Below are 27,923 nucleotides of genomic sequence, written 5' to 3'. Positions count from 1 at the left end.
GGTAACTAAATTACACACTGTGTATTTCACCTAACTTTCCATCGATGAAAGTCAGCTAGCTAAAGCTAACACAGGGGTCGGCAACCGAAAAAATGTTGAAAGAGTCATATTGGACCCCCCCCCCAAAAAAAAACAATTATATCTGGAGCCACAAAAAATTAAAAGCCTTATAATGAAGGCAACACATGCTGTATGTATCTACATGAGCTATAGTAGCCTACTTTCAACATGACTAAGTTGGCTACAAATACACAATGAGCATTCATGACTAAATGCTTTTTTTCCCCCCTGCAGTGCTTTTTTGATTTTTGACGGAAGATCTACTTTTCGATCAACCAACCTCCCGCGATCCACCCGTGACCGCACACGCACAGTATGCTCGTATATTATATTATGAACCATAGTGGCACTCTATGTTTAGTATTTGTACGGCTTTGCGGTTGCTTGCAAACCACCTGTTTTTTCAGGGGGGTGGGGAGGGGAGATTAAACAATTCACTTATTTAAACACAGAAACAAGTGACAACCATGTTATGTGGTGCTGGGAGACATTCACAGCATTTCCATTCATTTCAATGGAGAAAGAGGTAAATCATCTTAAATCAAGGTAAAACTGTACTGCTAATTGATATTTAATAACTGCATTGGTTATATTGTACTGAACTGCCGGAGACATCTCAGTGCACATTTCCTCTTTTCCATCAGCTCATGGTGTCAATCATTCAGATGTTCACTGAGCTTAAGTCTCACAAGATCTGTCGACTTCCTTTTGAGAACTATTTTGTACCACTTTAGGCGCATTCCACTTTGGAGGTTCCACTGTACTAGACTGGACGTTCAAAATAAAATGTTCTTCTTTACCCATTCTCACACCCAATCAACTCTTAAGTGCTCTGCCCTCTGACTTTTTTTTTTGTACCATGAACACATCACATAATTTTGCATCGAGCAACATTTAGAGGCTTGAGACAAAGGCGATAAAAACAAACAAAGCAAAACCCTCACTGGTTAGAATAAGGCTTTGAGGTGTGAAACAATCATTAACATATGAAACAGTGGTTCTTCTTTTTCTTCAAGTCCTTTGAAACATTAGCCTAAAATAAGGTTTTAAATAAAACACACACACGCACACACACAAATGATGTTGGACGCAACTCACCAGCAATGCATGACATCATTGCCTAAGAACTTACTAAAAAGATAATAAAAAGGGGGCGCGGTGAGTAGCCAACCCACTTCAAGTCTGTTACGCAACAGTGGTGCGACGCAATGAGTCCATCAAGACTGGTCACTCACTCACTCAGTTAAACGCAAACGGACGCGCACGCGCACGCACAGAAGGGGACAGATGGATGTTGGACGGATGTCGGACGGGCGTCGGGACAGACGGGTCTTACTTCCTCCTGCCTTCAGTGCAGTGTTGGAACTGAGCGAAGCTGAGAAAGACCTGCTCCAGTGAGATCTGGCTCACGCAGTAGTCCTCGATGCGGTACTTCTCTTTGGCTGTCTCCAAGGTGCCAAACACCTTTGCAAGGAACACAGAGGGAGTGGGGTTAAAAAAAAAACAAAAACAAAAAAAAGACATCCCTTTCCGAAAATAGCGCTGTCTGTGTAGTCAACCAAACCGTAACGTGCAAAACTCCACACTAGCTTAATGCTAACCTGATGCTAAACGCCAAGGAGGGGCTAACAAAATCGATATTGTGTTGCATCGAACACAAATAGTGGAGCTACAGTCATAGACAGATAATATAATAATAATAATAATAATAACATTAATAATAACAATAACACTCGGAGGCACAACGACCGAATATTACAACGGCTTACTGGAGCTGTGACCTCACGCATCTCGCAGATTGAATTGAAACAAGGAATGTGGCGAAATTGTTGAATTCTTGACATTTGATTTAATGATGTCATTACTATATATTTTTACAAAGTACAATAAGCACACGCAAACACACGCACACGCTCTGCGTAAGAAACACCTCGCATTGGGTAAATGCGTCCACTGGATGCCACCCATTTCACCAAGCGCACATTTCACTGTTCACAATACCTGTGCCCAGGTTAGCGTCCTATCTGTCAAATGATAGTGGACCATGCCCTGGTGTTCATCCTTCATTTGACTTCCTGTAAGAGAAGATATATCACGGTCGAATCTGTGAAGCCATTGCATATGAAATTAGGATGGAGTACAGTCAATTTCTTTTCACTGATGGTCAGACCTGGGAAGGTGCTTTCGATGAAGTCTTTAAAAAGCTTCAGGTCACTGTCCTCCAATTCGGCCTCGACGTGCACTTTAGCCAGCAGCGTGTAGCCACTGCCGAATTTGCTCTTTAGGTGCTGCGGACTCCCGAGGCACTTGAACTGCCCGTTGACCATCACGGCCAGTCTGGTGCAGAGCGCCTCGCATTCCTCCATACTAGGGGGAGGAAGCATGACACCTCTGTAGATTATTTGGAGTCCTTCCCTGAACAACCAGCGACTCCAGTTTTTTTGTTACTCAGTCTAAAAACTTACTTGGCATGAAAAGTATCAAATGTGGCCCTTTAGCAAAAAAGTTTTCCCACCACCGGGTCTAGGATGAGTACACCCTCACCTATGCGAAGTGATGATGATGGCTTTGCCGGACTCCCGCGTGCGTGTCACAGCGTCCCACAGAAGCCTCCTGGCCACAGGATCCATCCCGGTGGAGGGCTCATCTAGGAAGATGACTGGAGGGCCACCGATAAGAGCCATGCCGGCGCTCAGCTTCCGTTTGTTGCCACCGCTGAGTGGCAAATGTTCACAAGTCAGATATCAGCCACTTGTACTTGTTCTTCTCGCACCTCAGAAAGTGGATTTAAATGTGGCCAAACAGGGCTTTGCGATGAATTGATTTGGTAGATTAATTTGAGTCCATTCAGAACACGTTTCCGTAATTCCAAACGTATCCTTGCTAGCATAAAGCAGCTTCAAACAGAGAAGAGCCAGTTTACTAAGTCCCAGTCATTATCTATTTACTTTATTGCGTGGCAAGTGACAGATATCCGCTCAGAAACAACATGAGCGGAATCATTTTCACATGGTTGTCCTCGGGACTAGAAAGAAGCCTCTGCTGGAATGCAACCACGGGGTCAATCATGCAGAACATTGCTGAAGACGTGTTTGCAAACTTGCAAAAGTAGTCACTTATTGACATGTTGGAAACTTTTGACCTCAGGTATGTGCTTCCAAGCCGCAATTGTTTTTGCAGAGGTTGACGTGCCCAGGCATGTGCGCAGACAGAGCTTTTTTTTTTTTTTTTTGGTGCTCAAGCACCTGCCCTTTTGCCCTGGATGAGAAATGTGCCCTTACTGCTGCAGCCTCCTTTAGATTATTGATTTATTTTTTTGTATAACTGAGCGCACTAACTTTAGATTTTTCCAAATTATAGTCATCTGGGTCTTTTTTTTTTTTTTTGGCTTTGTGTTATGAGGCAAAATTTGAGGTATGAGAACGTTTCAGATACTCTTCCTTCAAATTATGTAATTGTCATGAGATTTATTTTAAAGACGCAAAGGAGAAAAAAAAATCTACTAAAAGCAAAAATAAGACTTTTGAGGAAAAAAAAGTCCGGGACTTTAGTTGAAGGCTGGATCGCCCTTTCCTCAGTCAAACATTGAATTGGATCGAAAAACATTTGACAGTTTGGCTGACCTGTAGCTGCGCACCAGTTTATCCGCGTGCGGCTCCAACAGGAGAGACCTCAGCACGTTCTCCACGCAGCCCGACACATACTTCTCGGGTATTCCTCGGAGCCTGGCGTACATGCTCAGGGTTTCTCTGCCCGTCATATGGTCCAACACGGCGTCAAACTGAGGACAATATCCAATGCGCTGTTGCACCTGTGAAACAAGAGACAAATGCCTTAAGCGGCGGTGTGCATTGTCCCTTCAATGTATTTTATTATACAAGTGTGAAATTTAACGTGTAGCAATAAAATTGTCTCCAAATCTATCATCTCTTTCTATCTGGTTAGCCAGTTCCACTGCTGATTCTAAAGCTAGCTCAAGTGCTACACATTTTTGCTCTGTCTGTTTGTGACAAACAGATAAACAGTTTGTCAATCATCATCGAGCTAGTTATCTTCCTAACAAAGTTAAAAATTCTGAGCGCGTTAAAACAAATCTATCAATCTGTCCATTTACCTAACTACTGTATTCATTAGCTTGCTGATGCTAAAGCTAGCAAAGGATATGGGGGGGGAAAAAAAGATTAAAACCTAACAGTGTTGAGCCAATTTCTTCATGCAGTAGAAAAGAACATCCATCCAACAGATGAAAATTCACTTACTTACTCAATGATACAAATTATTTGGTGCTGAACTGCGCAGTATGTATTGTTGAGAATAATGTGTTCCTCCACTAATGACCATACTAACGTATATTGCACAATATTATAATATCCACGATGAAAGACAAAATAATACACATAATACAGTGTCCCTTCGCCAGTCACAGTGAATAGGGACAGGGAGTAATCAAAGCCCCCCTCTCTATAATTGCCTAAAGATGCCACAGGATGATGGTGAAGCACTACTTTTGTCTTAATGAAGCTCCTCAACTCACTCAACAGTTTTTCGACACCAAAATGCCACAAGATGGTGAGAATACACGAACTTCGTCTAAGCAAAGCTCCTCAATCACATCAACATAGTTCCTTCGAACCAAGACACCACAAAACGTAACTTTACTTTTAATAATTTAGCCTGAGCACAAACTCAGGCGATAGGTTTTCAGCAAATAATGGGACAATAGTTTCCCCAAGCTCCTCCCAAGACAATTCTTCAACAGGTGAATGTGCGAATGCCAAAGCACAAATCTGTGCCGGTTGACCACAACCCAGCTTTGCCATGGCCATCCACCTGACAGCAAATACCTTCTTTATGTCTCTCAAGATGCTGTATCCGTCAATGTAGGCGTCCCCAGAGGTCACGCTCTCGTCACCGGTCAACATCTTGAAGGTGGTGGTCTTCCCGGCGCCGTTGAAGCCCAGCAAGCCAAAACACTCTCCTTTACCCACGGCCAAAGACAGGCGGTCCACAGCAAGAAGAGGCTGTCCGCTGCTGTAAACCTGAAGAAGAAGACAGAAAAGTACATAAAAAGTCCCCTCCAAAAGAATAGGAACGGTAAGGTCAATCCCTCTCTCCTCATCTTTTCTTTATGCATGTTAACGTGAAGCCTAAATATTGCACATGGTCATGTTTGGTAACTCTCTTGTATTATACATACAAAAAAAAAAAAAATGCAGCGAGTGAAAATGCGTAGGGGTTCATGACTTGCCACTTGTATGTCAAAGATATTATTTTCCAATTCATACACACAAGGCCCGACGCCCAGGGTTGCACACCTTGCTGAGCTCGTGCAGAATAAGGGGGCTGCCGACCATGGACTCCACCATGGGCTGGCACTCAAGCACCCGCTTCCTCTCATCTGCAACGTCTCTGTCCTCTGGAAGCAGTGTTGTATCACCTATCAAGGAGAACTGATACACAAAAGAGGATAAGAGTGAACCCTCACCATTCCATAAATCTCCACAGGCATTTTACTCGGAATGAAGACAAGTCTCAAATCTTCGGAGGGGCATCAACCCCTTGCACATTTGTGCCATTTCGGGCTGTGTCGCGAATAACAGGGGTTTTCTGTAGCTAAATAAGAAGTCCATCACCTAATAGAAAAGTGCTTTCAATGTCCCTCCCCGCCCCCACGATTGCTACCTGCTTTCGCCTCCTGCACAGGGAGGAGAGGAATCGGCGGAGAGAGCGGACACACTGCAGCTCGATGACAAACAGCAGAACGATGAAGACGACGCCTTGTATCGAGAAGGCCACCAGGAAGCGTCCCACGCCAGGCTCGGACATGGAGAAGTAGTTGCGTTGGTACTTGAGATCTGACGGATGGAGAATATGTTCAACTATCAGGTCATGAACTTAAACTGAAGCGTGCTTGGGGTCTGGAGCAGGGCAACGATCCAAAAGACACCAGCAACTCAACCTCTGAATCACGTAAACAAATTGTTGTAGCGTGACCACAAAAGGCCATTCATGCTCGAAAAGCCTCCTATTGTTGAATTAAAGTAATTCTGGAAGGAAGTGTGGGCCGAAATATAAAATGTGAACAATTCTGTGCCGCTTATAGAAAACGGTTGATTTCAGAGAAAGCGCAATGACGTTCAACTTGTCTACTTATGGTTAAATTAGGTTGAAGGTTTTGTTTTTGTTTTTATTTTTTTTTTTGTAATGTAAAAAAAAAAAAAAAAAAAAAAAAAAAAGTGATTGAACAACTTACTTAAGTACTTGCAGATGGCCTGAGTGACTGGGCTGGACGTGCAAAATGAGATTAATTCGTAGTTCTGGTAGAACTGAGAGAAGGACATTCCCAGACAATAATTTGGGAAGATCAGGAACACCTTGTCCAGTAAATGGGACAGGTTCTGCAGGTTCAACTCTGGGGAAAAACAAAATTACTTTCTGCTCATTACACCACATAATAATAATAAATGCATGTAAATGACACTCAGCATGATTTTAAAGCAATAACTTATGTAATTTGCCTTTATTATTGTATTGTATTGGATCTTCCCAAACTGTCCTCTCGCTCCTCTCGCTCACCTGGGATGGTCATGATGGTGACGGCCAGGAAGGTGGCGGTGCCGGACATCATGTTGAAGATGGTGAGGCGGGTGTAAGCGGTGGCGGCGGAGGAGAAGAGGAAGCTGAGGAGGTACATGAGCGGCACCACGGCCCAGCCGTACAGCAGCAGCATCAGCAGCACGTCCACCAGGTGGTTGTCCAATACAAAGGCGTCCACGCTGAAGGCCTGGAACACTGCCTGCCAGAGAAATTACGGTGACATCACAGTAAAGTATTCGTCAAGAGTGAGCCGCTAATATGTGGGGGGATTTCTTAAAAAGCCCATGACTGACCAACATGAGGAGGCACGGCAACAGGAAGTTGACCAGGTCCCAGAGTAGCGCCGAGAACCAGAAATTGGACAGGTAGACGCCGCTGACCTTCTGCACGTGCTTGGCCTTGATGGCCGATTCGGTGACGAGCAGCAGTGCAAAGGTGCTGGACAGAGACGCCATCCCGTACATGAGGTTGATGGCGATGATGAAGCCCGTCTTTCCCCTACGGAATGAGAGAGAGCGATCATTAGCGAGAAGGAGGGAAATTGATCATTCGCGTTCATTTCAGTTTTGTCTTATTGGACAAAGTATCAACACCGCAACTAATTTGCATACAATGTGAGTTGGCCCTGGGCAGCTTCAGACAGGTTGCGCGGCATCGGGTAGTTCCCCGCGTGGATGGAAGCGTTGGGCCCGGCGAGGAGTCTGAACAGAGCGTTGTCCACCATCATGAGAGCCGTGGCGGGCGTGTGGTAGCCTTCGTTGTTGAAGTAGGCCGTCGCCTCGGCAAAGTGTTTGCTGCTGCCGCGGAAAGCGGCTCCCACCACGCAGAGCTCGTTAAAGCTGCCGCCTTCTTCCTCTGCCTGGGTCAGTATGTAATGGGTAAAGTCTGAGAGGAGAGAGGATGCGGAAATTGTCAGCAGGGTTGGGAAAGTTACTTCCATGAACCAGTGCAAGTTAAATGATTAACACTTCATCATCATGTGTTGCGTGTCTGATTGGTTGTTTTCCCTCGGGCGCGATGTTCACGATTTTTTAATTTTATTTTTTTGTTATTAAACTTTTTATTGAATTTTTTTAAACAGTTAGAAAAAGGAAAAACATGGTCACGTGTTTAAATACATAGAACATCATCAGTTCCGGGCATCAAAATAGAACGTATAGATCACATAAACATCCCAGTGAAACGGGTGACATATCCTGCACTTCCACATATGTAATGACCTGAACCCTGTGCCATATGAGAAGTTGGGCCGGGCGAGGAGTCTGAACAGAGCGTTGTCCACCATCATGAGAGCCGTGGCGGGCGTGTGGTAGCCTTCGTTGTTGAAGTAGGCCGTCGCCTCGGCAAAGTGTTTGCTGCTGCCGCGGAAAGCGGCTCCCACCACGCCGAGCTCGTTAAAGCTGCCGCCTTCTTCCTCTGCCTGGGTCAGTATGTAATGGGTAAAGTCTGAGAGGAGAGAGGATGCGGAAATTGTCAGCAGGGTTGGGAAAGTTACTTCCATGAACCAGTGCAAGTTAAATGATTAACACTTCATCATCATGTGTTGCGTGTCTGATTGGTTGTTTTCCCTCGGGCGCGATGTTCACGATTTTTTAATTTTATTTTTTTGTTATTAAACTTTTTATTGAATTTTTTTAAACAGTTAGAAAAAGGAAAAACATGGTCACGTGTTTAAATACATAGAACATCATCAGTTCCGGGCATCAAAATAGAACGTATAGATCACATAAACATCCCAGTGAAACGGGTGACATATCCTGCACTTCCACATATGTAATGACCTGAACCCTGTGCCATATGAGAAGAAAAATAATGAAATAAAATAAAATAATAATATAATTAATCAAAATAATAAACAAAAATTCACGATTTTAATTGAAGTACCCAGTAAGTTGGCTCATTTGTCTCTATTTTAGCATAAACCTGACCTAAATGACCCCCAAAATATGTAGAACAAATTAGATAGTTTATTAGGACTGAGATTAAATTATTGCTTGTATTTGTTAAAAAAAAATTTTTTTAAAGTATTTGGGAAGAGGACCTTGAAAAAAAAAAAAATCAAATGTTAAATCGCATTTACAATATTGAATTAAAAAAAGTTTTTTTTTTTTCCAAGGTGCTTCCACCCTATTCTCACGACTCAGTTTAGGTAAGAACCCGTGATGCTGTTTTCACAAAGCTTACCAGTGATGTTGACAAGCTGGCCGTGCTGCTGGAGGAGCTGTGAGCTGTAAACGGTGGCCAGGTCGGCGGCCAAGGCCCCCGCCCCTGTCTGCAGGGCGACGGGAACCCTGGTGGGGCCGTAACGACGCAGCTCCAGTCCCAGCTGAGGAGCGTTCTTGTGGTTGGGAAGGGTGCGCGCCACCATTAACGCCACCACGATGAACACCAAGGGGATGAGAAACTGGGCCACCATCACTTTCCAGTTTCTCCAGCTGTACAATGCCCTCTTCAGGAACATGGCGTAAAACTGCTGCAGGTAAAGTCTTGCCTGATTGGAGGGCGGCAAGGGGGCAAGCTTTCATTGACAACTCTCCACCGAAGTGCTTTAACGTTGATGTCATCTCACCCCCGTGTTCAGTTTGATGTTGGAACAATCCTCGGAGATGAGAGTGCCGCTGTCGGTAAAATCGGTCACGTCGGTCATGCCGCTGATGCTGCTGGTGTCGTCCGTCGTCCAGTCGTGCGAGCGTCTTTCGTGCTGGTACTGCAGGGCGGGCAGTTGGATTGCCTGGATGTCCAAACTGGAATCCACCAATTTACCCACTCTGAAGACATAAAGCAGAAGCTGTTTATTCAACTCCTTTTTGATAATAATGTAGATAATTCAGGCGGCCCGGTGGTCCAGTGGTTAGCGCGTCGACCTCACACTGCAGAGATACTGGGTTCAATTCCAAATCCGGCCTCCCTGTGTGGAGTTTGCATGTTCTCCCTGTGCCTGCGTGGATTTTCTCCGGGTACTCCGGTTTCCTTCCACATTCCAAAAACATGCACGGCAGGCTGATTGAACACTCTAAATTGTCCCTAGGTGTGAATGTGAGCGCGGATGGTTGTTCGTCTTTGTGTACCCTGCGATTGGCTGGCAACCGGGTCAGGGTGTCACCCACCTACTGGCGAAGATGGCTGGGATAGACCCCAGCACCTCCCTTGTAAGGATAAGCAGATCAGAAAATGGATGGATGGATGGATGTCGATAACTGATTGTGATGGGATATATTGAGACTTGGTTCGAGCAGCCTGTGGCTTAATGACCCATGGTCATTTTTCAAGCAACTGGCAACAATTAGAGGGTAGATAGATTGCAAGACAGACGCAATCATTATGGACTTAAAATGGCAAGCTGTCTTGAGACAGTGCGTGGGTGTGTATGTGTGTGTGTATACACACAAAACCCAGCTAACAAGGGCATGTGCAGGATAAGGCCACAATAACAAACTGACCATTCCTGTTCCTATTATTTCCTCCCTCAAAGAGCAAAACAGATGGTCACGTTTGACATTGGGCATTTCAACAAGCGTGGACAGCCACTGATGGTTTCCCAGCTGGACTTGCGGATAATAAGGCCAGGGCGGGGAAAACATTCGCAGCAGCACCAATTATAATGTGACGTGGCGTGAGCCGAAGCGGCGCGCAACTTTAGCCCACCGCAGAGGGGACACTGTAAATCGTTGCCATAGATACACGCGGACACTAAGTGGGAGGCAGAACTAAGCCGTGTGAAGCAAAATGCAGAGGAAAATTATGACAAGCAGAAAATTTCCTCGGATATCTGCTGTTTTGTCATTTTTATCGATATCTGCTGTTTTGTCATTTTTATCTAGATGATTGGTTTTTTTTTTGTTTTTTTTTGCAGTCATACCAAATTGTCCTTGTTTTTGCTCTAGTACATCAAGTTTTAATTATAATATGTAATTTAATAAAATATTTTGTAATATTTATGAATTAAAGGTTAGGGGCAGCAACAGGTAGATTTTTTTAAATATCATAATTCGTTTAATATATTAATTTAATGAATAAATTAATCTTCAGGTAATAATTTAATAATTTGTTTTACAAATTCACATTATTGTGGAAAAAGTCTTGAAATTATGTTGCCTTTTTTTTTACATTAGCAGTGATGGAACATTGTGATTTCCTAGGAATGCTGTAGAAGTCTTCATTGGAAAATATGAACACTGGCAGAGGTTTATAGAAAGAGTGTTGCATGTTAGAATTTATCTTTTTGCTAATTATGGTGAGAAATTATTAACATGATCAGTGTCTTCACATTCGGCAATTTGAGCAAATTTGCTATTGTAGCTCTTCAGATTACCCAAAAGGGGCTCTTAGTTTCGAAAAGGATTCTGAGCCCCTGCTACTGGCAATTCTAAAAATATTTTTTACTTTAATTCCGACCTGAGAAACACCTCCTCCATTGTGGTAACAGATGCTCCGTAGCTGGCGATGCCCAACTCCTCTCTGTTCATTTCCAGCTCGGCAAACAGCAGCTCAAACCTGAGAGGAGGAAAAAAAAAAAAAAAAGAGGAAAGACTATGTTAGATTCTTGTTTGAAATTCAGATATCCAAACAGGATCCGTATGACCAACCTGCTGGTGCTTTCCTTCGGGAGGATGTAAGACAGCTCGGCCCCTGCGCTGCTCTCCAGTGTGGCGTTCGGAACGTACAGGTGAACGAGGCGGGTGATCTCGGACACGTTGCAGAGGGCCTCTTTTACGATCACCATGTGGTAGCCAGCACCTGGGGAGCGCAGGAGTTGAATTAAATTCATGCATTTTCGAAAGGGCTTGTCCTCAGAAGGTTGGCGGCTGAGATGGAGCAGAAGCATCGTCATTCATTATTCATTATGGAAATTTCAAGATGAGCTTACAACTGTATAATTTAAAAAAAAAAAAAATGCAAGCATTGACTGTAGTTTTAGGTTGTAATATTGCCAATCACCACCAGATGGCAAACATGTGTTAATTGCACTTAAACTGGGTCTTACGCTGCCCTATACTACAATGAGAGAGAGTAGGACTAATATTTATGAGTGAGTTGATCTGGACAAAATTGTTGGTACAGCTCAGTGATGTCAATTAATTATTGTCTGATGCCGACGTACAAAAATCTGAAGGCACGCATCCTCTCGTGCTCACCGTATTTGTTCTTGAGGAAAAGTGGCGAGCCGCAGCACTGCAGCTCCCCCCCGGCCATGATGGCGATGCGGTCGCCGAGCAGGTCGGCCTCGTCCATGAAGTGCGTGGTGAGGAGGATGGTGCGCCCGCTCTTCTCGCCCTGCAGAAGATCCCACGTGGCGCGTCGGGCCGACGGGTCCATACCAGATGTGGGCTCGTCCAACATGACCACCTGGCTCGCCAAAGGTGGAATTCAAATTCAACGAATGGATGGAAAACGTACACGTGAGAGATTGCTAACCTTGGAGTCGCCAATGAGGGCGATGCCAATGGAGAGTTTTCTCTTCATGCCGCCTGACAGCGTCTTGGAGCGAGCGTGTCGCTTGTCTTCAAGTTGGAGGATGCAGATTATTCTGTCCACCTCCTCTGGAATCTTTTCTTTGGAGAAGCCTTTCAGCTGAATGACACGGCACATTCATCGCATCCTTTCTGAACAAGCATTCACGAACTGTACTCTGTTGGTTTTAGTGAGGCGTCTGTATCGTTAATACCAAAACGCGATGAGCAAAATTGTGAAAATGAGGCAATATTTGATATTAATATTAAACAAATGCAAACTGTCAAGGCACATTAATTATTAATCAATTGTCAAAAATATCAATATCTCAAAAACTAGAATTAATACAAAGAAAGAGATTCGATCAGCAGCCGACATTACCCAGAAACCATTATATTATCGTTGGCATATGGGGGAAAAAAAATCTTTGTTGGCCAATGTAACTGTCATTGGGCAGTGGTAAAGTCAACCCCCATCAAAGAACCACAAATAATCCATAAACGGTTAAACTCTACTACCACATGTGGTATGAATTAAAAAGTGGAAGGAATTAAAAAGTTTCTTATTTCAAATAAAATTTGCAATGTGAAAAAAAAAAAAAATCTAACTTTAAAAAAAAAAGTTTTAATTGTATGAGAATACAGCGTAAGTATGAGTGCGAGTACCTGCGCATAGAAAAGCAGATGCTCTGTCACGGTCAGATTATCGAATAGAACATCATGCTGGGGACAGAGTCCGAGACTGCGTCGAATCAGAGCCATATCCTGACAGATGTCGTATCCGTTGATGTAGGCCCTCCCGCTGGTTGGGGGGAACAGACCTGTGGAGACAAAGGACGCAGAGTAGGGCTGTAACGGGTCATCGAGGGTGTCATTTTTGTTTTTTACCATGCGTTGGTAATTTCTAGCTCTGTTTCGGAAAAAAACACATCCACCACCTGTTGCTGACCACTTAAATCCATAAATATATTATTATTATTATTATTATTATTATTATGAAAACCTGATGTGCAAGAGAAAAAAAAATCTAGAAACACTTTGTTAACAAATGTAATTTAACTTCTGAATAAAGTCATTCATGTAACCTGTGTGCATGATGGTGCACATGCTATATGCATGACATTTGTGCTTTATGATCCTCTGTTATAAGCGCTTGGACATCATCTTGTAACAGCTATACACATTTACAGAGACGCTCCACCCACGTCGCGGGACTATCGTGGGTGTAGCGCAATATTTTATACAGCGAGAGAGAGAGAGAGAGAGAGAGAGAGAGAGAGAGAGAGAGAGAGAGAGAGAAGAGTAAAACAAGAGTAAAACTCCAGCAAGATCATCTTGCGGCAGCGCATATGTTTAGGAAATGTAACATGTTCTAAGCGGTCACCTGTCAACATCGACAGCGTGGTGGTCTTGCCGGCACCGTTGTGACCTAACAACACCGTGATCTGCCCTTCAAACATGTTCAGCGTGAGATCCCGCACGGCCTTGCGGGTTTTGTTGCCCACTTTGAACTCCTGCCGCGGAATGAGAACAAATTCTTGACAAATATTTCACCCTCTTAAAAAAAAAAAAAAATCTGAATTGCTGTGTACTGTTCTTGCCTTGGCAAGGTGCTTTATCTTAACCCCAGAGACAACTCCGTTTGGCTCCTCCTCGATAAACTCTCCTTTCAGAGCCTTTTCGGCATCCTCCTCTTCCTCCTTCTCGTTCACCAGAGCCATGCGAGGGCTGCTGCACCAATAGGAAGGCTGCACATGAAAAAAATGACTAAGTCGTCAGGTGGCGGCAATTTAAAACTGATGAACAAACTCATTAGCTTAAATCTCATTCATCCTTTATGGATGAAGCAAAGTCATTTGCGATGTCAAGCTATCACAATATCACTCCCATACCTTGGGATGAGATGGGATTTAATTGCAAAGGATTATTTATGTGCATATATCTATTTTTTTTTTTTAACCATCCATTATTGTACTGATTACTGCAGAGTGTTCAGACTTTAATCAAATGTGACAACGAGGAGTGGGCGATATGGACTCAAGATTATGTCATAATTGTGTCGGAAATTTTGCAATTATAGTTTGAATACAATCCCATTTTACAGTGACTGCAGCATTGATGAATCTAAAGTACCTAAAATCTACCTAATCTATATGCTTGCCCAAATGAAATATGGATTTAGGTTTTCTTGAGTGGAAGAAGAGAAAGGCATATTTTTTTTTCATTCTGGAAAACCGAATTTTTCAAGCACGTCTGGTTTGCAGTCAGGAGTCCCAGGTTCAAATCTGCGTTGGAACATCTCTTTGTGGGAAGTTTGCGTGGACATTCCAGCTTCCTTTCACATTTCAAAACAATGCATGATTTTGGCCTGTCTAATTGTTGCTTCGCTTCTCACCCCTCTTATTTATTTATTTTTATCTTGGGGTGACTCAGAGCTAAAAATAGGTTATAGAGTGTTCTATAAGGGCTCCGGAACTCTGGAATGCCCGACCCACAGACACCTGTGTGTGTGTGTGTGTGTGTGTGTGTGTGTGTGTGTGTGTGTGTGTGTGTGTGTGTGCGTGCGTGCGTGCGTGCGTGCGTGTGTGTGTGAGAGAGAAGCTGAGCAGAGCATACCAGTACGAAGAAGTACGAAGGCAGCGGCACGCCATACTCTCCGGGAAAAACTGCCTCGACATACCAGGCCACAAGGCCGTAGAGTACGGCGTCAAACAGCAGCAAGCCCATCACCTGGGCCAGCGAGAAATCGTCGTCCACGGTCACAGAATCAAACAAGTTACACCACTGGATGCCCGTGCCTGCGTAGGAGAGGGAAAAAAATAGATATGGCATGAATAATGAGTAAATATGGAAATAGTAGAAAAAATTTATATGGCCTGCAGCTCTGTAACAGTTTTGGGATTATCATTATGATTAGTTTAATTTTTTTTTTTTCATTTTGTTAGTTTGAGTAAGACCATATTTATTTTTAGAATTATTTCTCTCACTAAATGATGGATAAAGTTAATTCATTCTAATTTAATGAATTCAAACAAAATTCAAACTGGAATGAACCACTATTCTATTAATAAACAACTTCACATATGCACATATGCACGAGGGCCACATAATGGTTTTGAAAATCAAATGTGGCCTTTTCAGCACAAAATTTGGAGCCTCACCTTTGCCTTCAAACATCCCGAGTAGCTGCGCTCCCATGGCCATGGCCACGTTGGAGATAAGGCAGGCCGACACTTTCTGGGCATAGCTGAGTAGGTCGTAGCGCGGTGACAGGAACAAATAAGGCAGATAGCTCAGGAAATATGTGAAGCCGCCTGCCGCCGCTGCCACGTTGGCTGAAGAAGTAAAATGAAAAAAAAAAAAAAAAGAGACAGTGAGAAAGGATGCAAAATATCTGTCTGACAATGAAAAACGTGCAAAGACATCTTTTTCAATTGTTGTTATGGTTACCAAAGAAAATGAAAATGCTTATCGAGGGAAGAAAAGACGGAAAAGGGCTTTCGGTCCGAAATACATTTGTGGGATGGTTGTGTAATGAAAAAATTATAAAAGACAGCTATGTAATTTTTTTTTTACATTAGACAATTATGATTGGTATGAGTGATAAGGGAAAATGGGGAACAAAAAAAAAGGAAAAAAAATTGAAAGGTTTTGGCCATGCCCCTGAATTTTATTAATTTTTTTAAATAAATTAACTGCAAGAGAACAACGTGCATACAACCACCGAAATACGTGTGCGATTGTGTGTGGACAACAATAGGGTGGACATTTTCTGAGCTCATGGTTGACCTTCACGAAGCGACATTATTCAGTTAGAAAGCTGACTGTATACTGTTGAACCAATACATTTGGAATATTCTGAAAGTAACATTTCAGCGACGACACAGCGACACACCGAAAAGATGAAAATGACGAAACCGCAAGAAGACTGAATGCAAGACAATTACTGGCAGAGCAGAATGAAAGAGCAAGTGCTTCTATTTGCGATGAAAAGAAACCCTGAAAAGAGCTCCCGCGGCTCTGACATTTGGAGTGTGCATGCAAAGTGCGCTGCGAGTCGACATCGCGCCGAGGCAGCTGCTCGCGCAAAACACTGCCAGCAGACAACACCTGCAAGAGCGCAAGACTGAAAACCCTCCTACGTCTAATTACAACAGTTGTTATCGAGCATTTTAATTAGCTTTGCAAGCGGGACATCAAACGTGTATTCGGGGGATTGCTATGATATATATTGCATTCACTTGCTTTATTGCCCTCCAGCCACATTGCAACATTCACAAGCAATTTCTGGAGAAAATAAAGGTTTTTATTTCTTATGGTATTCCGCGGCTTATTTTAACCGCGGGCACTTAACGCTTCTGCTTTCCATGCGCTCATGGTTTTATTAAAATTGTGGTGAGCAACATTATTTGAGTATTTACCAATACCAAGTATCAATACTTGATAATGCCATTACAGCTTACAATTGTGATGAAAAATGTTAACAGTCTCATCACACATTCCGCTTAAACATTGCTAATAACTCAGCATTTCAGTTCTAAAATGAAACTATGGCGGGACAACTGAAGTCATACATTTTCACACCACACACTTAATTCTCTTCAGTCTGGACTTGCATGACTCCTCCTTGAGCTGCCCAAAAAGGTATTTTTCAATCTGGTAATGTGGTATCGGTGTCATAGTATTGGAGTACTTTGTAATATTGTCATTTCAGGACAAGAAAATTCTACTTTAAAAAAATTAATAATAATAATAGGAGTATATTCACAAAAAATAAAATAAATAAATAATAAATTGACTACCTGGATGGGTCACAAGCTAAACACAGGAGACAACTATTTACGCTCACATTTCCATGCAGTGAATTATTGACCATTTAAGAGTCTTCATTGAAGCGAATGTCCATGATTTACCCCCGGGGAAAATAATGCGCAAGCACCAAGAGAAGAAAACTGTGAGGGCGATATGCTGACCGCTAGGCCGCCATGCTACAATTTGGAATGAACTGGTCATAAAAAAACTAATCCTTATCAATCAATCATACCCAAATATGCACACACCTCGGGAAAAGAAGGCACTGATCATGAAGCAGAAGTTGATGGTGGCCACGTTGAATATCAGAAGGAAGACAAAGACCAGCGTGGGGTCACTGTAATTCAGGACCGCTCCATTCGGGCTAACCTACAACCATAAAACGCACAGAATTTTTGTCATTGAGCCATTAGAATAACTTCAAGTGCACCCAGGCAGTTGCAGCGCAGAGCGAGCCTGCTCTGCACCAAGTGGCTGTTCCAATTTCAGCGACTCACTTTGACATAAAAATGTCATCAAAAGGGCTACGGGGTCCAAACTCACTTGGATGCAGAGGAGCAGAGTGACGAAAAAGACGGAGATGGAGAGGAACAGGAAAAACATAAGGAACCACGCAGTCCAGTGGAGCCAGTTGCTGAGTCCCATCATCCTCATGTACTCCTGAGATCCATAAAAAGAGCACAGACAAAACGGCTTAGAATGCAGATTGAAATCATCAACTCAGCAACCAAAAAAAAAACCCTCCGACACCCACCTTCAGTTTCCGTTCCTTCTCCTGCACCACGGCTCGGACTATGTTGAGGGACATGTAGGTGAAGCTAAGCACAAGCAGCAGGGGCAGTTGGTTCTGGATGGCCAGGATGAAGACGTCATATATGAAAGGTGGGTACGGAAAGCGGGACAGGACTACTCTGGTCTGTCCCAGAAGCGAGTCTGCCGCGGTTCTGTTATAAGAGCGCATGATGGCTCGGTCCACGGCGTGCTGCACGGCCAGGAATCCCTCACGGAAATAACCTTCGAAGAAAAGAAGAGCAGATATTTAACAAAGCCATGGTGCGTTAAGGAAAAGGGGGCACAGCGTGAGATGTGGAAACATTTTGCTTCCACGTCCGACAGTCAGGGAAAGCATTAACAGTAATTCAAGTAACACTATGGCCAAAGACCTCGCGGGGGGGGGGGATCGTCTGAGTTCAAAGAGCGACAGATTAGCAAACGTAATGCATTTTATGGACTGACCGTACCTTCAAATAGATGCTTACCGTGTGAGTCTAACTTATTTTGTGACAAGCTAACTTGGAAGGTGCTTAAAAGTGGTTTGATGATGAGTCAACTTGACTTCAATTACTTTCACGCTTGGTAGTTTTGCAACTTAACCAGGCTGGTGTCTTGACTCCACACGGAAATAGTGAAGTCTTGTTTCTTGAGGCTGAAGGAAACTATGGCAACCGTGAACAATACAATCTTTTGAGGAGCTACTGCTCGAGTGATAAAACATCTTGGATTTCTCAACTATGAGAAAAGAAAAACACACACTTGGTTTACTAACATACTGTTAAGTTTGTTTACGCGTGGCGCACATCTCGTAGTCATAGGCTTCAATGCATCTCGCATACTACCCCCGAGTTGTGCCCACCACGCTCAAAAGCCTCAATTTAGTGTGTGTACGAATGGCGCGTGAACGCCACGCAGATGTCGCGCTGCACGGAGGACGTGCCAAGGCTTGACAAGGCGGGGGTCACACCAATCGCGCTGGGTGGCAGTTTCCGTGGAAACGTAGCCTCTTGTGCCAAGAGGCTACAGAGATGAAGCGCATCGCAGCTGTTGGTCTGAGGATGTCAAAAACGACTGACTTTTGCAGGCTACTTCAATTTATGACGTGAAGCCATGATCCAAATTTATTTTAGTCAGCCCCCACTCACCCAAAGAAAATGAAGAAGAGGCCTTCATTTGCAAAAATCCAATTTAATTGACCGCTTTAAGCGTTAGCCTAAAGTGGCTTTCTGCAGTCATAATCTAAATTAACGCCAACATTGTTTTGCAATTACACCTGCAGGAACTGAAGCTGGAAGGAGGCAGGGAAATTGCAGCTTTAAACGCTCTTTTGGAAAAACTCTCTTGCAGACTATATAAGATGGTTATAAAAAGTCTGCACACCCCTGTTCTCCTGAAGGGGAGACTGAAGACCCCCAATGCAATAGTCTGGTGTAGTCGAAGCGTGACAGGTTTGAGGCGGTTATTTGAAGTCAGGGTTATGCCACCAAATATCAAATGTTATTCACTTGGGACAGAAACCCAAATGTCTTCAGGGCATAACAAAAAGAAATTAACATTGTCGTTCTAATACTTTTGGAGGAGACTATAATTGGCTAAAATGTCAACAACAAAAAAATAATTACAGGCTTTTTTGCTGTTTCATAAAGTTAGGACAAAGTAAAGCTCCCTGAATAAATGCCTACTGCACTTTTTAGAAGCTTTCCTCCAGGACCAATAAAGAGTTGGCACTCCTCAGGCACCGGTTTTGTCAGCAACAAATGGCCGCTTTATTTCTAAACCAGCTCTGGCAGCAGCTCAGAGTGAATATAAAGATAACCATTAGAAGAGAGGCTCTTACCAGGTGTTCCCCCATGCTTGTCGTATTGCTCTCTCGGGCCGGGCAGCTGAAAAAGCGGGTAGAGGCTGAGCGTGTGCCAGTCCAAGTCACTGTTCGGGTTCAGCTCCGACTTTTCTTTGGGTGGGGCATTGCGAGGGGTGAAGGTGAAGCGCAGGTGGTAGCGGACCTTGTGTGTGTGAAAAATAAAAATTGTCAAGGAACAATTACAACAACAAAAAAACACAAGTGCAACTGTAGGGAGGCACAAACATAACAAACGTTTGGGTGATTACATAAGAAAGGAAGGCCAATAGTGTGGGTTTGCCATCATCAGCAGTACAGAAACCGTATTGGCTTGGCATTTTTTTTTTGGGACATAAATTCGAGGGATTCACCCCTCTGCTGAAGTGTTTGAACAGTCTCGCTTTTAGACTATAATCAGAATATTGTTGCTGCACCATTTGTGTTCAAATATCCGATTCAAGCAGCGGACATTTGAACACAAACGGTGCAGTAAAACATGTCGACAATATAATTATATTCACAGGGATATGTTCTTTATCCTCTGTGGAAAAAAATGACTTATATTACTACGGTTTTTAGTGTCGCTGAGTTGTAAAATTCTTCTTCATGTTTAATGTATGTCTGTATTGTACTGCCCCCTAGTGGCCAAAGTGGCCAAACCAGAACACTGTTCCACTCAAATTCAGAGAATTCCCCACTTTTAAAACTGACATCAAAAACTGGCTAAAAGCAAATCAGTCATATAATCATGACTTGGACTTTTAATTGTGTTTTTATTAATGTGTTACTTTGTATATTGTGCTTTTTTTCCCCTCCTTTGTTTCTGTAATCTGCCCGGTGACAACAGGTGGAAATTAGCCTCTGGCTCCAATCCGGTGTGGTGTGTTGACATACATGCGTCCCACGTATTGTTCATTAACATGCACTGTAACTCATCGACTTCAGTGCAACGCGAGTGCATTTCGATGCAAAGACTAAGCATGAAACAGCATTAAGTAGGAAGTGTTATTTTGTTAATGATGCACATCGTGTGGCGCTTATACCTGAAGGGGCAAAGGCTCGTCATTGTGACAACAGGGCTTCTCAAAAACCACAGCGGCCAGGAGTTTTCTAGACAGAGGGTCATTCCTCACATAGTCCTCAAAGTGCTTCTCCGTCTCAAAGCCATGCACTGTAACAGACGACATTATTTTTATCAAACCAATCTTATCACACACGGATCCACGGAAAAAAACAAAGCCATTAAAGATGTACCGTGGTATAGCGAGGGATTGCTGCAAAATAAAACCATATTCTGCTTTCATTTTGTATTTTTGGCCACGTTTGTGTCCGTTCCAGAGTTTCGCAAGTCCAATTTACATTCCATCTATCACGCACACATGCAGGTATTCGGATTGCAGTGAGGTCTTTATACACAGGCCGATGGGGTTAAATCTGGGTCAGACCCACTGAATAAACACACGAATGGAGGGAAAGGCACACACATAAAAAAAATAAACAGCAAGGACAAGCAGCTGCATCGGTTCAAACGTGCCCCTGATACTTGAGCCTGAGGCGAATACTAAAAGGCTCTTTTGCGCGACTATTTGACAGACTGGAAATCCAAAGACAAAATGTATTCAATATTACATTAGAAGGACATGAAATCATGAATTATACTGAATACATAAAGCGCGTCTCAAAAGTCACCATACACTTCTTTTTTTTCCTGCCTATTTGGTTTTAGGTATTTATCAGAAAGCTTCATTCCTTTGCCGGCGGCTTTGCTGTCCCCGACTGCAGTTCAGTCCAAGGCAGCCATCTTGGCTTTGCGCAAACGCCTTCTCGAGCAGTTCCGTGTTTTCATCAGTGGGGAAATTATCAGGCACTCCGCTGCATTGTTTCTCAAGAACAGATTCTGTTTCGACAGACTGTCTGTCGCTAGCATAAAGCGTACTTTGTGTTTGGGGCACTGTGAGGACCGTAAACCTTCTGTAACTGATGCTAGGAACCATGTCAAAAACAAGTCAGATAAACGGATAGTTTTAATCACACAGCCATGATGAGACCACTTTTTTATTTGATTTTACCCTTTCATGCACCAATAATGCTAACCTGTAACCTGATTACATTATAAGATGTCCAATGTAGTAACCGCTGTCCCTGTAAGGGTTAAAATATTAGGATTTAGAAGTGGTTTGGGGGAGGAAAAAAAATTCTCCCGTGAATAGTTAACTATTTATGACCATGTAAATCGGCAGTTGTATTAATCACCTTTCGTCTACATTTCCAAACAAATCCAACTCTGTTGGACTGACACTGTTGTTGTTGTGTTGGACCGAAAACACAGCACTGTAATCATCTGTGTCTTTCGATAGTTCAAGTCCTGGCAAGCCCACAATCAGATGTGAGATGACGCATCTCATTTCGCAATATACCGCAGAGAGCGAAAAAAAACAAAACAAAACGAAAACAAAAAATCATCATGAAGACATTTCAAAACCACGACTGTGGCTATTTGAAATATCAGTCGCCGTTGGAACACAGAGCAACCGAGCGCATGTACTAATTGTAGGCTGCGGGAATGATGAGGCCGTCTTAATTATTCATTAGGGAGACGTGGTGGTGTTTACATGACGACCGGCGGCCACACGCCTCAGCTAATTGTCTGTCAGCGTGCATGCATATGAGGCAAGTGTCACCGCTGAGGAAAAAGATGCAGGCTTCCGCGTGAGCTTTCTTTGTATGAAATGAGAGCAGGGCGTGGCGCGTTTTACTCTCCTAACCTGGTTTGCAGAGAAGCCAGTTTTCCCAGTTTGGAATTAGAATGGTGTCAAGGCAGCAGCGCCCGTTTCCCTCCTCAAGACAGCGGCGCCGGAAGAGCCACATTGGGCATATAAACCAATTTCTGTCAGTGCCGAACACCAAATGGAGGTTAAGATTAGAAAATGTTTTTTGTTCATTATGCAGGAGCTTGCGTTACAAAGGCCAACTGTTTATTACCATCCCATTCCCTTTTGCTGGATAGTTTCCTGCCTGTAACCCCATTGGACACGATGCATCAAGCAATAACTGTATTGTTTATTACTTTTAAAAATACATTTTCCTTTTCTCTCTTTCTTTTTAACAAGCAACTGGGTTCCAAAAGGCTGAAATGGAAAAAATAAATAGCATTTATATCTGGCGCTGCTCGTTGTGGATATGGAGCGAACGGAAGAGAGTGATTGACACAAATTGGTATTAAAATTTAATGTTAAGTACAGTAGTGTCTCTACTTACAAAATTAATTAGTTCTGGAAGAAACTTTTCAACTAGAAATTTTTGTAAGTAGAGACGCGCTTTCCATGTAAATGCCCTAATCCGTTCCAAGAACCCCCAGAATTCAGACATAAATGTTTTCTAAAGCATAGAAATGCATCAAAATATGTACCAAATACATGTTATACATTAGATTATTGCATAATAAATAAAGAGTTGTGTATAATGTAAAAAAACAATGAAAAAAGAATAAAAATAATTACTTTTAACTGTGTCTCGTCGTTTTTTTGTTTTGTCCTCTTTAGTTCATGTTCTCTTTCAGAAGTGGTTTTTGCCTGGCGATTTATGAAGAACTGATCCAAGGACGTTTTTATCCATCTACACACATAGAGACATTCGGTAGGGGTCCCTCTTAGCCAATCGGATGCCAGGAAGATGCTCGGTAATAGCCAATGGTGGAGCAGCAATAAATTTGTTGCGTTCAGGAAAGTCGGAGCTGGGAGTAGCCGCCCAAATTAGATTTGTACCTTTCGTCTCTTGAAATTTCTTTCGTAACAAAATGGCAATATTTTCCAGTTGAGGTGTTTCGTAACTTGAAAATTTCGTATGAAGAGACGTTCGTAAGTGGAGCTACCACTGTACATCTATACTTTTTGAAATTCAAGCAAAGTGTTCCATTTTTTTAACTGTCTCGTTGCTGATAAATATCGAGGCCTTGCTACTGTATTTCATTGGTGGTCATGATGGTGGAACTTGGTGAGCCAAGTATTTTTTTGTTTTGTTTTAGATGGTAATTGTTGTAAAAGGTTTCAGAACCACTTCTATAGAGAATGGATGGATGGACAGTTGGATAGACACGAAACAGACCCGTTTTCCACCTCAGTGGGGGGTGCTCAGCTACCACCAACCTGAGGCGATGGCCAGGTTGAGTCGCACGTCCTCCGCCACCTGCCGCACGGCGCTGGAGTTGGCCGGCACGTAGGCCAGCTGCAAGTGCCTCAGGGAGATTTTGGGCAAGGCGCCCACCGCAAAGCTCTCATAGATGGTGGCATTGGGGAAGTCCTTGAAAGGCACCTTCTGGCGCAGCACGATGAGGATACCGGAGAAGAGCAGGGGCAAGATGATCTCCACCAGCGTTACCAGGATTTGACGTTTCTGGGGCGTGGTTAGGGGGAAAGGTGGGGGGATAGACAGAGATCACAGGGTTATTGGTCATGAGGGATCGGTCATGGGTTTGACATAATGAGAGGAAGTAAATTACCGCATTCGAGGCTTCTGAGGAACTGGGTGAAAATTTTGACTTGAGGTTGGAGTGTTCCAGAAATATTTGCTTATCAGAGAATTTTGCTTAGTTTGTGACGTGTTCGTTATTGAAGCGTATTTACTTTTTGTAAGATTTTCCAAATGCAAAATATGTGCCTTGGTTCAGTAAATGTTGGGAAAGACTGCGTGAGAAGCAAACCGTTTTAGGAAATATGGTATAGTAGTGTTTGTAGCTTATTTGTCCAATTATGGCCGTCATCTTTTGCATTATGCCAGACAAATGGATCTTGATTAAATGGTAAGTTTCCCCCCCCCAAAAAAAGAACAACTTTTCCTTGCTGGAGGTCTCAAATTTCCTATTTCCTAAATTATCTGCAATGCAGGACAAAGTGTGATGGATTAGGTAAAACGAGTGGAAAAGAGGTGACCTTCCAGCGAACAGGAAGTGCCAGATAACTTATGAGATTTACTCCTTCAAAATGTTCAATTAAAGAGATGAAGAGAGGCAAGAGAACACTACAAAGGCAACCAAGTTTCAAATGGGATCCTTTGATCGATACGAATGAAAAGAAAAGGTCCGGGCGTCTTTGCGATGCGTCTCCTAACTCATGGCGACAGCGTCGAAGCTACTTGAAAGTCCATCTAAGTGGGTTTTTGTGATGAGTGATTAGAACACAGAGTGACTTCTTAGCGCAAAGTTAATTCGGTTATGTGAGCACGTTTCAATGAATGCGATTGTGAAACCACGGGGAATTTAAGATAAAATTTGATGGAGCAAACAATCGTTGCTACGCTAGAAAGCAAACGAGGGGCAGATCAAAATATGTACCGCATTGTGCAAAGTTGAACTGATATTGGATGGCCACCAATCAGAAAAGCACAAAGCCTGACGTGCCAATAGTCCGTGCCTTCGATCGGGTTAAATTTGATGCATTGTAGACACTACAGAAATCATTCTTGATGTACGAGTCGATAAATTCCTGCCTAACAATCACATATGCAGAGATCCTCGCTAGTCGCCATTTCATGCAGAATCAGATCTATTGATAATCTATGATAATAGTTTAGTGGACAGAGAACCCCGCCGAATTGCTATTCATACTGTACATTCATCTTCAGTGGTTATAAAAAGTCGTCAGTCCATTGCCATTTTTTTTTAACTAAAAATTAGACCCACGTTAGGTGTAACAAAACGTTTTACATCATAATGTCATCTACTAACCTATACAACAACTCAATTGAAAAAAATACCTTTTCAAGAGGGGAAGTGAACAACTGAGATAAATTGGGTGCACAAGTGTGCTGAGCCTCTTATGACTGGATATGTGACTGTGTTCAGAATCACATTCAAACTCCTGTTGAATGAGAATAAGCACACAGCTGCCACCATTTAAGGGGACTCCTGACACCCCAAAATAAAGTTCAGCTGTTCTAGTAGGCTTTTCCAAACATCATTTTGCTTTATGAAATAACCCTGGAGGTTTTGAACTAACACTGACTTCTATTTTGAATTGTCCCGCCACAGTCGGCCAAAAAGTTCACTTTTGGTTTCATCGGTCCATAACACATTGCCCTACTTATTTATATTTGACAAGTGTGTTTTTACAAAGTGTAGCCACACTTAGATGTTTTTCTTCATAAGATAAAAAGGCTTCTGACTTGTCACCGTACCCCTTAGCCCAGACATAAGAAGATGACGGACGACTGTTTTATGTACTGAACAGCCAGTACTTAACAAGAAATTTCTGCAGCTCCGACAAAAGTGTTCTTAGTAGCCTCCCTGACCAGTTGTCTTTTCACTCCATCAATTTTGGAGGTACATCAAGTTCTTGGTAATATGTGACATATTTTCATGACTTGATGATGCCTTCGAAATTGTATTATACCGTTCAGCTGACTGATATTGAATAATGAGACCCTTCCGGCCCTGTGGAAGCTCACTCGGGACCAAAGCTTGTGCTGTAAGATGTGATAACAAAAATGTCAGCAAAAGCCAAATAGAACATCTGAACTTTATTCTTGGTTAATCAGAGGAACTTTAAATGACACCAGGTTTGTGCCGAGTCCCAGTTAATATGAGTTTGAACTTTGAATATACCTCGTTAATTCTGAACACATCCACATGCCCAGTTATAAAAAGGTGTGCACACTTGTGCCATCACGTTATGAGTTTTTATTACGATGTACAGTCTTACGGCGAACAGATCCATGTAAACGTGTAAAATATGTTTTATGATCTGCAGTAGGAATCCAAGTGTGAGTCAATCTACAACCTCTGTGACCTAAAAACATGCACATATACTTTCACGCACAATTGACACTTGCAACAAATTGCTGCACTTTTCTCCAATTTACCTGGTGAAGGTAGTTTTTCCAGACCAAGAGTCCAAACTGCCGCACGATGGCCATTTTCATGAAGACTGGACTCCTGTCAGGCAAGTAGCGTTGAAAAAAAAAGTGAAATGAGCCAAATATAATCATGCACAAAGGGCACAACGACATTAATTTAAACGTGAGATTGATTAGACCATTTCAATTTCAACGGGCCATACAGTCAGTCGAGGAATGCTGTCTCGGATTCAGTTTCAAGAAAACAAATGCGAGAGGTGGAACGGTGCGAAAATGGAGTAAAACAATCTTGAAAGGATAGAAATTATTGGTAGGGCGACAGAAAAATATTCAAGAGGAAGGTAAGGAAACAAACAAGAAAGACAGGCTTGTTTATAAAACGATTTATCCCGTTTAATATTAACGCAATCCCTTAAGCATAGCCTCTTAATATTGTTTACGAATTTGTAACTTATACAGTCTTCTCAAGACAGAAAAAAATCCTCCAGACGTTTCCTTGTTGCCAAAGCCCCGACTTCGTTCTCCCTGATTGGCCCATTGCAACTATAACGCCCTATTGATTGGACAGTTTTTTTTTTCACAAAGCCAATTTACCGTCATTGTCCCTTTTGATTTTAACCCAACTCCTACTCACTTTAATACAATAATTGTTTGCAAATTGGCATATGCTTTATTAGTATTCTGAAGAAATAAACAGAAACGCCTTAAAACGAGAATAGTTTGCTTGTCGCCACCTCCGTCTTCTTTGATTGGCCCAGCACGGATTTAAGGCCCTGTGATTGCACGACAAACCTGCTCGTCAATCCCTCAGGCTTCCTGATGAATGTTAAACAAAACTGAGGGTCAGCGTTCATAAATTCATCTAATAACACACCATCTCGCGTCTTTTCCCAATACAATCATTCTCCGACGTTAATTCCTGGCGTGTCATAAAAGGAAAATATGAAATATTTACCTCAGTATCGTTATTCTGGCAGGTGAACTTCACAGGGTTGCAGTCCCTTTTCCCCGTTCCCTCGTCGGTTTAGCATGAAGAGGATAAAAACATCACAGTGGGGCTTTTTCTTCTTTCTTATGCACAGATCTCCCGTAATAGCATTAGAATTCGCATTCCCCCAACAACGGGTTTCGTCCTCCAAGCCTGCCAGCCTGCTAGCGAGGCGATGACGGCGCACTAGCTTCCGAGAGGCAGCCAGCTCGCGGATACATCACCAAATTACAGCAGAATAGTCAACAACCCCCCCCCCAAAAAAAAAAAAAAAAACCCACGTGACACACTGAAAAGCGCCGTGGTCACGTGATTAAGGCGCTCCGACCTAGTGTACAGTACAGATAAATTGTTTTGGACGTGGCAGACATATAAGAATCTCTTTGGATTACGTCACCACCGTAGTAAAAACAGGACTCGCACATTATTAATTGGACAGTCACATGTCTCTTCACAGGTGACAAAAGTATTCGCTCTGTACAAATAATTGTGTAAAAAATACCGACAAGTAACTGATAGTGAATACATATGCATTTGTGCGTACGTGTGCGCG

General features: G+C 42.9%; 1 protein-coding gene across 1 annotated transcript; it reads right to left on the bottom strand.

Moving 5' to 3' along the window:
* Nucleotides 1-693: 693 nt before the first annotated feature.
* On the bottom strand, nucleotides 694-27,618 carry abca3b (ATP-binding cassette, sub-family A (ABC1), member 3b). The gene is made up of 31 exons (XM_019879274.1): nucleotides 27,338-27,618; nucleotides 26,389-26,461; nucleotides 23,679-23,925; nucleotides 20,577-20,704; nucleotides 19,531-19,696; nucleotides 17,674-17,933; nucleotides 17,463-17,579; nucleotides 17,168-17,288; nucleotides 15,269-15,442; nucleotides 14,724-14,905; nucleotides 13,709-13,855; nucleotides 13,492-13,621; nucleotides 12,774-12,928; nucleotides 12,073-12,228; nucleotides 11,793-12,003; nucleotides 11,244-11,394; nucleotides 11,053-11,151; nucleotides 9,227-9,425; nucleotides 8,842-9,148; nucleotides 7,269-7,542; nucleotides 6,951-7,155; nucleotides 6,637-6,856; nucleotides 6,314-6,472; nucleotides 5,743-5,915; nucleotides 5,376-5,510; nucleotides 4,905-5,099; nucleotides 3,684-3,871; nucleotides 2,605-2,775; nucleotides 2,231-2,427; nucleotides 2,062-2,135; nucleotides 694-1,524 (listed from the first exon to the last, which is right to left on the bottom strand). The coding sequence occupies exons 2-31, from the start codon at nucleotides 26,446-26,448 to the stop codon at nucleotides 1,393-1,395; spliced, it is 5,133 nt and encodes a 1,710-aa protein (XP_019734833.1). The 5' UTR covers nucleotides 26,449-26,461; nucleotides 27,338-27,618; the 3' UTR covers nucleotides 694-1,392.
* Between the last annotated feature and the right edge of the window lie 305 nt (nucleotides 27,619-27,923).

Source organism: Hippocampus comes, unplaced genomic scaffold (genome assembly GCF_001891065.2).
Source record: "Hippocampus comes isolate QL1 unplaced genomic scaffold, H_comes_QL1_v1.1 scaffold366, whole genome shotgun sequence".
Classification (NCBI taxonomy): Eukaryota; Metazoa; Chordata; class Actinopteri; order Syngnathiformes; family Syngnathidae; genus Hippocampus; species Hippocampus comes.
This window is presented reverse-complemented; position numbering and strand designations above follow the sequence as displayed.